This window comes from Daldinia decipiens, assembly GCF_022478715.1.
Source record: "Daldinia decipiens strain CBS 113046 unplaced genomic scaffold F4813scaffold_21, whole genome shotgun sequence".
Taxonomy (NCBI): Eukaryota; Fungi; Ascomycota; class Sordariomycetes; order Xylariales; family Hypoxylaceae; genus Daldinia; species Daldinia decipiens.
In genome coordinates, this window is record NW_026054564.1 from 156,307 (window position 1) to 168,882 (window position 12,576).

The following is a 12,576-nucleotide window of genomic DNA, read 5'->3' on the forward strand; positions in this document are numbered from 1 at the left end:
TAGGTGCATGATCCTCTCATGGACTAGAGCTGTCTAAAAGCTAGATCGTCAAATGTTCTCGACTGCCTAGCATGGCTTAGCAAATGAGAAACGGGAAGCAGGAAATGTAGTATAATTACTAGCATGAGGATACTCAACAGTATGGTGTATACGTTACGGATAGGAACATGTATGCTGAGTTGATAACTGTATAAACCAACCAGCGATACGGCATTGGTCTTTTTCGGTGAGAATCTGGACTTGTATTCGTCGACTCTGTCGAACATGATTGGTGCTGTGTATCGGCAAAATATACACAACAGTATCACAGTATCCAACCTGGAACTTGCCTGCCCAGTAGGGCTCCTTGGCAATTGAACAGATGTGATTGGATTGGATTAATACAACCTCATCTCAATCGGGAAATCACCGGGTTTCTCACCGCCCTTTTTATAGGCAAGGCTTTTCGCGTCACAGCTTAAGAATATCAGGGCGAGCAACGCCACAGGAATACACGTTTTGGACTAATCTTAAATATTCCGATACGCCGCAAATATACTGCTCATTTTGAGTGATGGGAGCCATCGTATTTCATTCTCAAGGCCCAAGTAAAGCCGCAAGAGAGCGAACACATGTCAATTGATGTTGTACAACTCTCTGCCACGCCTCAGCACTAAAAGAACCAGCTTCGACCCTGTCGTCGGTGAGACCGCATTTAATATAGCGTTCCCGAGCTATTATTATTTAGAATTTAACTGAGTCTCCGAATATGACTTGTAAGTTTGTTGCCACTATCTTTGGGTCAGCTTATCAGCGTTCTTCGGAGGAAATGCGTTGGACAGCTTTGATGCCATTCGAACTGCTGGCTTCGTATATATTGGACCGAGGATTTCGAAAACAGTCTTGCCCGACTTTCGATATAGCAATGTAGTTGGTAACCATAGGTCGCCAGCAAAGGACAGTTAAATACGACGGCATAAAACAAGGGTCCGTCCGAGTCCTCAACGAGACGATTCGCAAACGCCAAATTCTCGCGGTTCAGTGTGGGAATGATTCGGCTTCTAGTCGCCAACGCCGAGATCCCGATGCTGACAGTTGGGATGAGGCAGCGCGTAGATGCCAATAGCCTTTGGGAATCCAGACAGGATTGGCGAAGGAGACTACTGAATCAAAACAATTGGCTCTAAGCGGCAATGTCTAGGGCTTCTACGCCGGAAATAGCGACGACAACTCATCAGTACATCATCGTACTTCCCGATTTATTTTATATGAACCGGGCGCGAAGCAAGTGGCTGCCATATCTCTGAAACCGAATGGTTGACCCATTCTATTAGTAAACCCGAAATAATGAGATCTTCCTAGATCTGTCGCGCCAACTTCTAGGGAACAGATTCGGGACTTTGGCCGCACACCTTGCGGGTTTCCCCTATGTCGTGGCCTCTCAAGGAAAAGTACCCGGTCGAACCCACAAATCAGAGGAAGATGAGAGTGTCATAATCAGCCAATTCTGACTGCTAATCAGCTGACGACCTATAGCTACAATTTTAGCACTTTTTTCTATTTCCTTAAACCTTCGTCTCTGAGGGTTCTTATGGGTGCTATGATAAGCAAAGGCTTACCCCTTACTTGGCGATGAATAGGTTCAGGACACATATGCTATCTCCCAGAGGTGTGGCAGGATCGTTCTAGACAACACCCGAACAACTCGCTGCATAGCCTTGGTTGACGATCAACGAAACTAAGGGGGTCATCAAAACTCAGGGCATAATCCAATCTCAAGTAGCAATAAGGCGGCAATCCATGGATGGACGTCTCCACATAACCGTATTAATCATACATAGGATGTCCGATAACGGCTGTTGGCTTTGTTGGAGTATTCATTACTACAGGTTACCATGGAAGTCTTGTTGTAACGTCGACAGCAAGACGGAGGTTTTTAGCGTCATGCCTACCAAGAAACTTCTCGGGCTGCTACCTTATATCGGCCAAAGTAACATAGTGCCTGACGACATCTGGGTTCCTGCCCGTTCGGGATTTTGGACACATGTCAGTTGGTTGAGTTTCTGATTAGGCAGGAAACGTTGGACCATAGTCCTGTCGATGAAACCTTGATATCCCCCGGTTACCCGCCCTTGTATAGGGCAAGATCTAAGAAGGGATGTTAGCATCAAGGAAGAATGGTGAGCCAATAGAATGATGACCGTAGTCACCGCGTATGTAGTGGTGTTAGAGTGACAGATGGCTGGCTGATAGAGAGCCAAAGTATACAATATATTGAAGAAGTCTGTTAAAGCCTACCCCTATTCAAAGCTAAGGGCACCCCAGCACCCTATATGCTATCCAGTAGCTAACCGGTGATAAGCTTCAGTTTGTAACTCCAACTACATCACCTAACTTGGTTAGTAAGTGCTAGCTGTGTTATCTTACTACAGACATTTTATCAGACGCATGGTCTACTGCATTAGAATGTAGTAAGTATTACCTAGGTTAATGATCAAGAGCCGTAATGATAAGAATAAGAATTTGAGATCCCGATGTTAAAATAGAAGACCAACAAAGCTTATAAACCAATGTACTGGAAGCTGAACAATAACTATATAAATATAAACGTGAGCTTCAAAGTGGAAGTCATTGATCACAATAGCTGGTGATGACAACGGCTAGGGAACACACGTGATCATTGAATTGCCTTCCATAGATACAGGTATGTACATAGGTACCTATATTAGATAAGCTAGAGCCACAGGACACAGGCCACAAACATCACAAGCCACAACAAGACCATGAGCCCCATTTTCTAGTAACCCGCCTGTCAGCCCAATTTCGCAATTCCAACTTTCAGCCCTACCAACAATCGAGATCTAGAGAACTTATCGCTACGGTAATTCGAATTTGCATCCCTCCCTGATGTGCCACCGACCATGTACGGTATGCATGTCAAGAGATGATCTGCAGGGACTTGCAGCTAACAATTCTATACTCATCGTTTCACATTCTCGCTTCAAGTAACCACTCGCTTAAGATCAACCCAACCTTCTTCAGCTTCTCTCACTTCTTTTGTTCTTTATTTTTCTTTATTTTTCTACTTACTTCATATTGATAGGATCTTTGGTGACGTCATTGATTCATAGCGGAGACAGTTTCTCTATATACATGGCCCATACTTCGTGCTTTAGACCACATGGACGGGTGTCAAAGATACCCAATATCATAAAACCCGGGTTCTCGTAGAACTTTCGGGGCAATACATACTGCATTGGCAAAGACAAGTTCTAACCACACCAAAGCTAATTCAGTCGTGTTAGTCCCTAAAAACTAAGCCTCTAACTTAGTTGAAGCTGTCATCAAAAGTTGGGCTCCCTTAAGGCTAATGCCAACTATCCTTATCGCCAACATCAATCACCTTCAAAACGGGCGAAGGAAGGTTATTCCCAAGGATCTATATCGAGGTTCGAAGGGTAGGAGATGACCGCCGGCCGCTTATCCGGAATCGCCCGGGGTTGTATTCAAATACCATTATGGTTGTGTATTTACGACTATGCTACTACCATAATCAAGACAATTTGCCCTCTTCCGGTTGATAACTCTCGTCATCTGATACAGCTCCTAGAGTAGGAATACCAGCGCCACTTTCGTATTGGGGCGTTGGCGCTACTCCGAACCAAGAAATAGTCACCCCTCCTACGAGCATCCCTTGGAGTCCAAAGATGGTGGTGTACGCACTTGCGTCGCCGCGCGTCGGGCGAATAGCGTACCACAGCCTCTTCAACAGTCACTAATGGGATCTATCACACTTCGCACACTTCCAGCGGTGAAGTGCATAAACGGTGAACTCTCCCTTGTAAGCGCTATCTTCAGTTCCATCGCTTTAGAGTGTTTGTGTAAGTGAGAACGGTTATAATAGTCAATCCGCAAATGTCTGGCAATCTAGTACGACATCGCGTAACCCGATTTCTGTATGAAATCACAACTCAAATAGAAGTTCGGGTCAACACTCGTCAAGGTAACATTATTGACATCAAACGAACTCGTGTTCTTGAGGAGCTTGTGCCGCACTCGAGCTTCATGCAAGGTACGATGACGATGCATACGTATTCGCCGATCCGGACGCAAGTCAATTCGATCAAGTTCTGGCATTATCAAATCACAAGGGCACAAACCTCAAGACGTCGCAATCATAACATACGGACGCAATTGAATTGCGGTTGTTTCGGCTGATTTTCTGTATACAACATTGTCAGATGCCTATCTGGCCGAACTTGAGTTGGTGGCCTCGATGTCTTAGAAAGCCGGCTTATGCTCCATCATTGTTGGTAACCCCCACCCACCGGCCCAGTCTTCAAATCAAATCCACACACCATCTCAGACGCGTGATGCTCTTTGTGGAAATCAGCTTGAAGTTCGCTTTTGTCTGAGCCTCCCACGGCTAAGCACTTAGTCTAAGTGATTTATTGCGAGATAGCGCGTCCGTCCACGAGCTCTGCCAGGGTTGTCTTTCCCCAGTTGGGAACCTCAGGCATGACCACCATCTTCTCCAGCCGCCCACTCACAAGGCAACCTCCTAAGCTAACCGGTGACTAACACATTCCTTGACAACCTTCTGCCTAGTGGTAATATATATTACACGGCCTTCTCGCGCTTTCTACACTTCGCTTTCGTTTTACTTATATTTCACGACTCGTCAATTTTATCTCTCGAGGTGGTTGGCCGGTTTCAATTCTCACCTCCCGGATCATTTTACCTGAGCCGGCTTGAGCCCGGCGACCTTCGTTGAGGTTACAACAAGGCTCTTTATTCCATTTTATTCAAATTATCCATCCAAATTTCTAGTAATGGTCACGCTGCGGAATCCGGTCTCTTGCTCCTAAACTCCTTTTCCGGGTCCCATCACCAACAAATTAACTACCATGCCTTTTTTACCTACCAGCACATCTATGCGTGACCAGTCGGAGCCGTCTTGGCCGCCGAGTCCCAGCCGTCTTCCCCCGTCGCTAGAAGACGATACCAACTCAACAGACGATGATGAGCTTGATGCTCAGTGGTCTAATGAGAATCCTATGATGTATTTCCTTACACCACCAACTCCAAAGGAAGAAGACCTCGAATTTGATTTCGAGTTTGATGCCGGGATTGAGGACTCAACTAAGCCCCGGGAGATCATCCGTACCGTTTCTCCTTCTACTCTCGATGGGCTAAGGAAGTACAAGCCCAGAGACAAGATGGCAGACTGCGCAGTCTTGGATGATGACGAAGATGACGATGACGATGACGATGACGAGGATTATATCCGCTTCCATCCTCATGGTCATACGTCTCTGCCATTTGGGTTTGAAAAATTCTTCGATCAGACAAGGCCGTCTTCCACAGTAACATCTCAGACCACAGAGTCTCTATTATCACCCGCCGCATTTCACGTCGGTTCACCTAAACGTACCGTAAAGCGCTTCGCACCCCCACGGCGTCCTCTGAGAGGAAGGTCGCCCCGCCAATCGCTTCAACGACGGCATTCATGGCGTGAACCAAGTCCCGATGTTTATTCTATAGAAGAGGAACCAGAGAAAGAAACGATGAGCGAGATGGGCTTGAGCGTCGAAGACCTGACCTACGATGAGGAAAAGACGCGACCAATAGATATACCGGCTGCAAAGCCACGGAAGAAGGTTCGGTTCGTATTACCGGTCAAGGATTAATTGCATATAGTGTTTACACTTGGATATAGCATACATTGCATAGGGCGGCGTTTGGTGGATTTTCCTCTTTGCATTTCTTGGGTTTTCTTAGTTGTTACATTCAATCTGCATACGAAACAGATTGAGTATCTTTAGCATAGGCATGTCGGGTTTCTTTCCTGGTCTTGGAGGATACTTGAGGCAACAAAACCCTGAGGGTGTTTAGCCAGATACCAAATCTAATCTTACTTCATATTCATTAACTACTCATCTTTTGCTTCTGTGAGCAGTGCCGTAATAACCGTAACAAGACTATGCTCCTAGACACCTGATAGATACCTGGGGGGTAGTCGAAACCAGGGTACCCCACGAAATTCGGAGTCACATCCGTATATGCGCAGATATGAGGTGAAATCAGGAATCTGCTCCATCTTGCTTACGCACGCTGCAACGTAAATCAACGCCGATCCTGTAGATGGTCGGCCACACCTACTACAGAGATATGGTGGTCCTGTCACTATATCGTCACTGGCACACCTTGTTTAGGTACATATCACAGGATAGAGAACCAAATGAGAGGGTGCTGATACGTGCTTAGTAACTTCGTAGTTACTGGCTGTTTTCCTACACGCCGTCCAAACCGGCCTAGCATAGATGTGCTTGTGCTACTTGGCTAATCTAGATGACTGAGCGACTCTCCGACCCAACTCGGGTTACACAAAACGCCACGCGGCGCGGCGCGGTATTGCGTCCTGTTCGGATGGAATCGCTTCCGGCAATGGGGATGGCACTACCCAGGGAGGTGGGAAGGGTAGGAGGTAGAAAGAAGATGTAAGAAAGGGAAGGGAGAGGCTAGCGTCAACTGCTTTGTGGCTATGCTCATGCAGCCCTACGAGCTTACATATTTCCCGACGCACGTATGTATGTATATGCTGATCTTCGCGTCACACGACGGTGCTCTGCGTAACGGGGCATCTGTGTGTATTGTACATATGTATGTATGTATGTGGTGTGGGCAATACATTAGGCTGGGTTAGGTACATACATACCTACTTACGGAGAAAGAGGTTCGCGTAGGGTGGCCTTGGCGTCAGCAAGCATACCTAGGTAGATAGATAGATACCGTGCAGGGAACACTACATACGTAAAAGAAGTTAGGTTCCTAAAACGGACAGCCCAACAGGCGACCAGCCAACCAGTGCCGCGGGATGCGCCCCCAAGGCACGGGTTCAGACCAGAGTCTTTGCAAAGGCTAGACCCACGGCCGTTGACCGCTCATCCTACGTGGGTTGGGTGAGCTTTCTCGGGCGGACCGGGCTACTGGGTCGATGGATGATGGACTGGAGGTTACGTGAGCGAGTGAGCACTAGTAGAGCCCTTTCGTCCGCAACTTGCTTTATATAAGATGCGTGTGGGATGTCTACGGAATGATTTGAGAAACTGGGGTTCAGTCAATATAACTACGGCTTAGTCTGATAGTCTAGCACGTTCTTTGGTGGGACAGCCAACAGGTAGTGAGTGAGTGGGTTGGGTAAGATGATGGCTAATAATATCTGGCTTGGACTTGGTTCTGATATTAGGCCGTCTGAGTTCATGGTTTGATTTGCGAGTTTTCGCCGCGCGACTCCGAGGCTGTGACTGTTTTCAATTCCTTAGGCACTCGCTCGTCTAGGCTAGAAGACGAATAGGTAGATTCCATATCAGATACACAAGCCAGTTGTTAGTTCGTAAGCTGTGCCCCCGAGCATCCCCCTATCTTGCTCCTACACGTGTCACGAAAATGACATTCGTTTCAAATCAGCTCTTCGTTGGTTCCATGAACAACAATAACCATTAGAGTACTTCATTCACGGTTGAACTAAGTAAGGAGTAGGGCGCTTTGAATCTGTTGTATGGATGGAACCTCTATACATATTTGATATTGAGATGGGAAAGGGGTAGATAGCGACGGTTCATTGGACTTTCTAGTACCTTTCACATGTCACCGCACTATTAGGTTGGGATGAAGCTGATGAGTAGTCCTAACAGCTCAGTCTTATGCCCATTCTGATAATTAAACGGAAGTATACATGTTTACGCCTCAGCCTATGGCTTGTTATACGACTAGGCCGCCCCTATCAACACATCCTCCACGCCAACCCCCATTTTTCTTTAACATATATTGAGATGGATTCGCTTGTGACCAGTTTAGTGAGTGGCCTTTCAATCAAGTATCTCTGATGTGTAAGGTAAGGCTGGAGAAGCTACGCCGCGCCCTTTGCCACTTATAGGATGGAATATTATATCTTCAATCTCGTAACTTGGCTACATTATCATTCTGATAAATCTGAAAGCCATTGACTTTTTTACACTTGGTACGAGATGCTCCTAAAACATCCAGGCATCAATTATTCTCTCCCTCTCAAATCCTGATGGACAATATCCAGACGTGTAAAAAAGGACATGTAACTGGTCCCAATCTCCTTCTCTCCCATTGAGAATATCGTAAAACTCAACTGACGGAACAGAGATAGGAGATATGATCGCATTATGACATATAATCCTATCTCCATCGTGATGGGCTAAAATTAGCATACACTTAGTACTAGGGAGTTCATATTCTGAAGTGAGAGGTAAGCGACCGTATAGACAAACTACTGCGTAAGCATACACGTGTTTGTATGGTAGGACTCGCCTCTGAAGAGCAATCCTGTTGAATGCAACAAATTACCAGTCACTATGAAGGGACTTTGTATACGAAGCACACGCATCTCGTTAGGTTATGAAGCTCGGTAGTCCTCGTTGCAATATTCCTCGTTGGTATAGACAACTACAACGACTCGTCCTCTTTAGAGATAAACACCCCCCTCGGTCACTGGTATAGAATATACCACGGTGAAGTATTCATAAGCTTTAAATATTTGTATTTTCTTCAAGGCAGCCGGTCCTTCGTTTTCCTATCATCCTAAGTACACCGGAGCCTATGTATTCCTCAGCCCCTAAAGTGGAGACCGAAACATTCGAATATTCTAGCATGGAAGAATACCGCCCCAATAATTCATGGTATAAGTCCTATCGTGCCGGATCCTTAATCGATCCGGTGTGCTGAATAGGGACGCGAAACTCCAACGCCGCCAACGCCTTGCCCTGATGTAATTTTCGTGTGAATACAAGTCAAGAATGCAGTTGGAAAAATGAGCGCTTTGCTTTTACTCATCTTCTGCATCCTCCGTGTCGTCTGCGTCTTCAACCGTAACCGCTTTCGCCTTTCCTTTCCTTTCGCTCCTCGTCAATGTTTCTTGCTCATCGCTTGAACTACGATGCGGACCTTCTGATGTTGAAGCTTCTCCTGCTCTCGTTCCAGGCTCATTTTTAGAGGCTGAACCACCAGCCCCGCCGTTAGCATACAGTTGCGAAGCACCGCCCCAATTGGGCACTACTGGGATAGGCGCAGCCACTACAGGGGGTTCTCTCTGCGGTTGCGAGGTAGTCCCGGAAGTTTGCTCTGCCGTATATCTGTTGGATGCCTCGACAATTCGAGCAAGGGAGTCGCCAATTCTGTGATTTGATGACTGGGAACCGCCGGTGAAGCCAGTAGTAGCATTCGTATTCGCTGTATCGGTTGTTTGTAACTGCTGGCCGCTGGCGTCGACTTGTTGACCGGTTGGCTGAGCCCCTAGGGGAGCTTGTGGTGGCTGGCCATCAAGACGCTGAAGAGGCAATAGTGACCAACCAGGGGGTATGGTAACACCTTCAGGTAGTTCTGAGCTACCGGCAGGGATAGCAGTCGAATAAGATACACCTCCATGCCTGGTCATCGTCGGGGTTGCTATACGAGGCGGGAAACCGGAAAGTGAGGGAAACTGTGACATGGGTTGAAAAGGAGCAAAAGGGGGTTGTGGTGCAGTTGCATGATCAGAAGCGAATTGGACGCTAATGCTCGGGTGTCCGGGCTGAGCCGTTGGCGCGGATTGAGGATCATGTTGTATCTGGCGAAGGCGGTTTAGCTCTGATGTTAGAGCATATAGGGTATGCAATTCAGTTTGGCTCGCCCGTAGGGCTTGCATTTCCATTTGGATTCGATTCGAGATGTCATGAAGTTGTGCCTGTATTTCAGCAATACTATTAGTGTTGATTGGATGGGTAGCGCCAGGAGGGGCTTGAGCCGTCGGTGTTGGTGCTACAGGAATGTTGGCGCCGTCAAGAGGCACACGCAGGCGTTGAGCCATCTCATGGATATTCTGGGCGTTGCCCTGAGCAAAGCCTAACCGAATAGGACCAAACTGGAACACCCTCATATTACCTCCTGGACGAGCTTGCGCCGGCTGACCAGCATTTGCACCCCTATTACCTGGTGCTGGTTGACCTGGAACATTAGGCTGGCCACCAGGAGCTGCGCCGTCGTTAGGTGCGGCGTCATCGATAGTAACTGGGCGTCGACAGGTCGGGCATACTTGTTGTCTCTCCATCCAGCTCTTAAGACATCCAAAGTGCAAGATGTGGCCGCATGGAAGCCTTTTTGGGCGAAACCGCTCTACTGCGCCTGCGGCAGACGGATCCCACGGCCTCATGTCTTCTCTGCAGATGATACAAGTATTCTCGCGCGCCAACTCTTCTTCAGTGGCATCAGGGTACTTGGTCATATATTTAACAGCTTTCCGGTATTTAATCAGGAGTCTGAGCTGCCCCACAAACGAGCGAGCTGTCATGAATAGGTCGCGCATAATATGAATAGGTAGACCGTAAAACATCATCAGGATAGCAAAGAAAGCGGAATAGATGCCGAGCTTGACGAAGTCTATATGCGTGTTAGTTGATAATGATGCGATCGAGAAATAGGGACTTACCAGTTAACAAATCAAGGCTTAGAACCCATTGCCCCTTGGACTCCCATCCCGGTACATCAATATCCGTTTCATCAATGTCGTCCTCGCTAGGCAACTCTTCCTGCTCTGCAGCCTCCACCTCCGCAGGATCACCAGACTCGCGACGTCTCATGATATCGGCGCGCTGCTCCCGGATTTGTCTATGTCGTTCTTCTAACCTCTGCTTGGTCTGTTTCCTCACTATATCGGCCTCGATCAATGACAGGACATATCGGAAGCCAGTACGGAACGAGCAGGCGGTTAATATGGCGAACTCAAATAAGAACATGACCATCATGTTGGGTCGGGCCTGTTGAATGACGGCGTTTATAGTATACGTGAATAGCCAGGTATCATATATAACGCTAAGCAAGAGAGATATGCTGAGTCTCGTATGGAAAAGGCGCGGGTTCACCGGAGGTTGCTGTTCCAAAACTTCAACACGGCCTTCACCTATCCATTCCCAAACTTTGCCGGTGACTAGAGCGGTAAACATAACAAGGAACCAAGCACCGACTTCTTCCCGGAAGATGGTCATAGCAAGGCAGGTTTCGGTAACGGCGAACCAGGCTTTCTCGTAGAGCTGCTCGATCTCGATCGGTCGGAGGGGGCCGTAGCATAGTCGCTGAAGACCCCAGACGAAGGAACCATATACCAGTAGGACAAGATTTATGAGTATCTACGATCGGACGACAAAGGTCAGTAATTCGCCACGGTGGCAAAGAATATCAATGATGGTGAGGTGTACCATAAAACATACCATAAGACTCAAATTATTCTGCGACAGGTAGACCATGGCGGAGTAGAAGTTGGCCCGTTGGTTGAATGCATAGGCAACGACGCCAGCCGCCAGGGCCGTCGAGGTCTGCGCAAAGAATTGGATTAGCTTGGAGCTCCCCAGCAGCACGAGACGATATAAAGAAATATATATATATATATATATATTAAAGCTTACCCCTGCGTACCAAAGAACGCGCATGGTGACAATTGTTAGCAGTAATAATTAAGGAAACGTAGAATATTATAGAGATGGTTGGTAATTGGATTAGGTGCCCATCATTTCAATGTGGGAATAAGGTCAAGAGCGGTTTAAGGATAGTTTGTTTCGTAGGTGAAATGGGAAGTTTGTTACAAATGTACTCAACAAATGGTTAATGCCACCTATTGAAGTTGCAAGTTCGATTGCAACTGCCTATACCTCATAGAAGTAACTAGGTACATAGAGATGACGCGACTGGGGTCACTTTTCCAATTCTGATTGGCTGCACGGATCATTCGGTCCCCGAGCTACATAGTACTTAGGTACGTACATCTATATAAATGAGATGTCCCGCTCGGTCCGACGGTGTAACTCACATTACTAGAAGTTTAGGTAGGTACTGGTATCTAAAATTACTAGCTGCTGCTGCTGCTCCTAGAAAAGTCGCCGAGTTACAATTTCCTAAGTGTTTAATCAATTCTTGAGGGCATCTACAAAGAGAATACCCTAACCATCAGGTACATTTTGATGCAGATGCACGTGCCATAATACAGACGACTATCATATGACTGAGATGTTTTATACATACGTAACCCCGGTCGTAAGAAGGTACCTAACATATTCAATACCTAGGTAGGTATTAGACGACAGCTGTTTGAGTTGTCTGGGTTAGGGTTAAGGTCAGGGTCGATCTCATATCGTCCTCGAACAGTTAGGATCGACAGAAATTTCTACTACTATGACGGGCATTACCATTTACATAGCAGCTATTAACTCTTAGAAATCTAGCATTAAGCGACGTCCCGACTTCGAAATAGAAATTTTAACAATATATCAACATATATCTGATATATCGACGACATTTGCTTGCTTAACTGGACCAATTGAAGACACGAACTAAATTATGCCTACCAAATGACACGCTAATCATCTTCTGTTCACGTTGCGAATAGAGGTTATGTTTTTCACAGGAGTTTTACTAGCCTTATTACTGCGTAGTTCCTCCTCTAAGGCTCCTATGAAACTATCACCACTTGCAGTAGCAATGGTCACAAGAGGATGCTAGGTAGCGGTAAGGGTGGTCCAAATAGCATACGCATGATAA

At 46.7% G+C, this 12,576-nt stretch overlaps 2 protein-coding genes across 2 annotated transcripts; one reads left to right on the forward strand and one right to left on the reverse strand.

Annotated features, from left to right (window-relative positions):
- The first annotated feature begins 4,501 nt into the window (after positions 1-4,501).
- F4813DRAFT_120258 (uncharacterized protein) lies at positions 4,502-5,918 on the forward strand. Its single transcript, XM_049238596.1, has one exon. It carries the CDS (start codon positions 4,887-4,889, stop codon positions 5,667-5,669), a length of 783 nt encoding a protein of 260 aa, XP_049098639.1. The 5' UTR covers positions 4,502-4,886; the 3' UTR covers positions 5,670-5,918.
- A 2,918-nt stretch (positions 5,919-8,836) lies between these two features.
- F4813DRAFT_381294 (uncharacterized protein) lies at positions 8,837-11,471 on the reverse strand (the record flags this gene model as incomplete). The annotated part of the gene is made up of 4 exons (XM_049245653.1): positions 8,837-10,425; positions 10,475-11,171; positions 11,253-11,357; positions 11,448-11,471. 4 exons carry the CDS (start codon positions 11,469-11,471, stop codon positions 8,837-8,839), a joined length of 2,415 nt encoding a protein of 804 aa, XP_049098640.1.
- Between the last annotated feature and the right edge of the window lie 1,105 nt (positions 11,472-12,576).

Excerpts from the sequence above, each read along its gene's own strand:
- F4813DRAFT_120258 (XM_049238596.1), top strand. The coding sequence starts at position 4,887 with ATGCCTTTTTTACCTACCAGCACATCTATGCGTGACCAGTCGGAGCCG.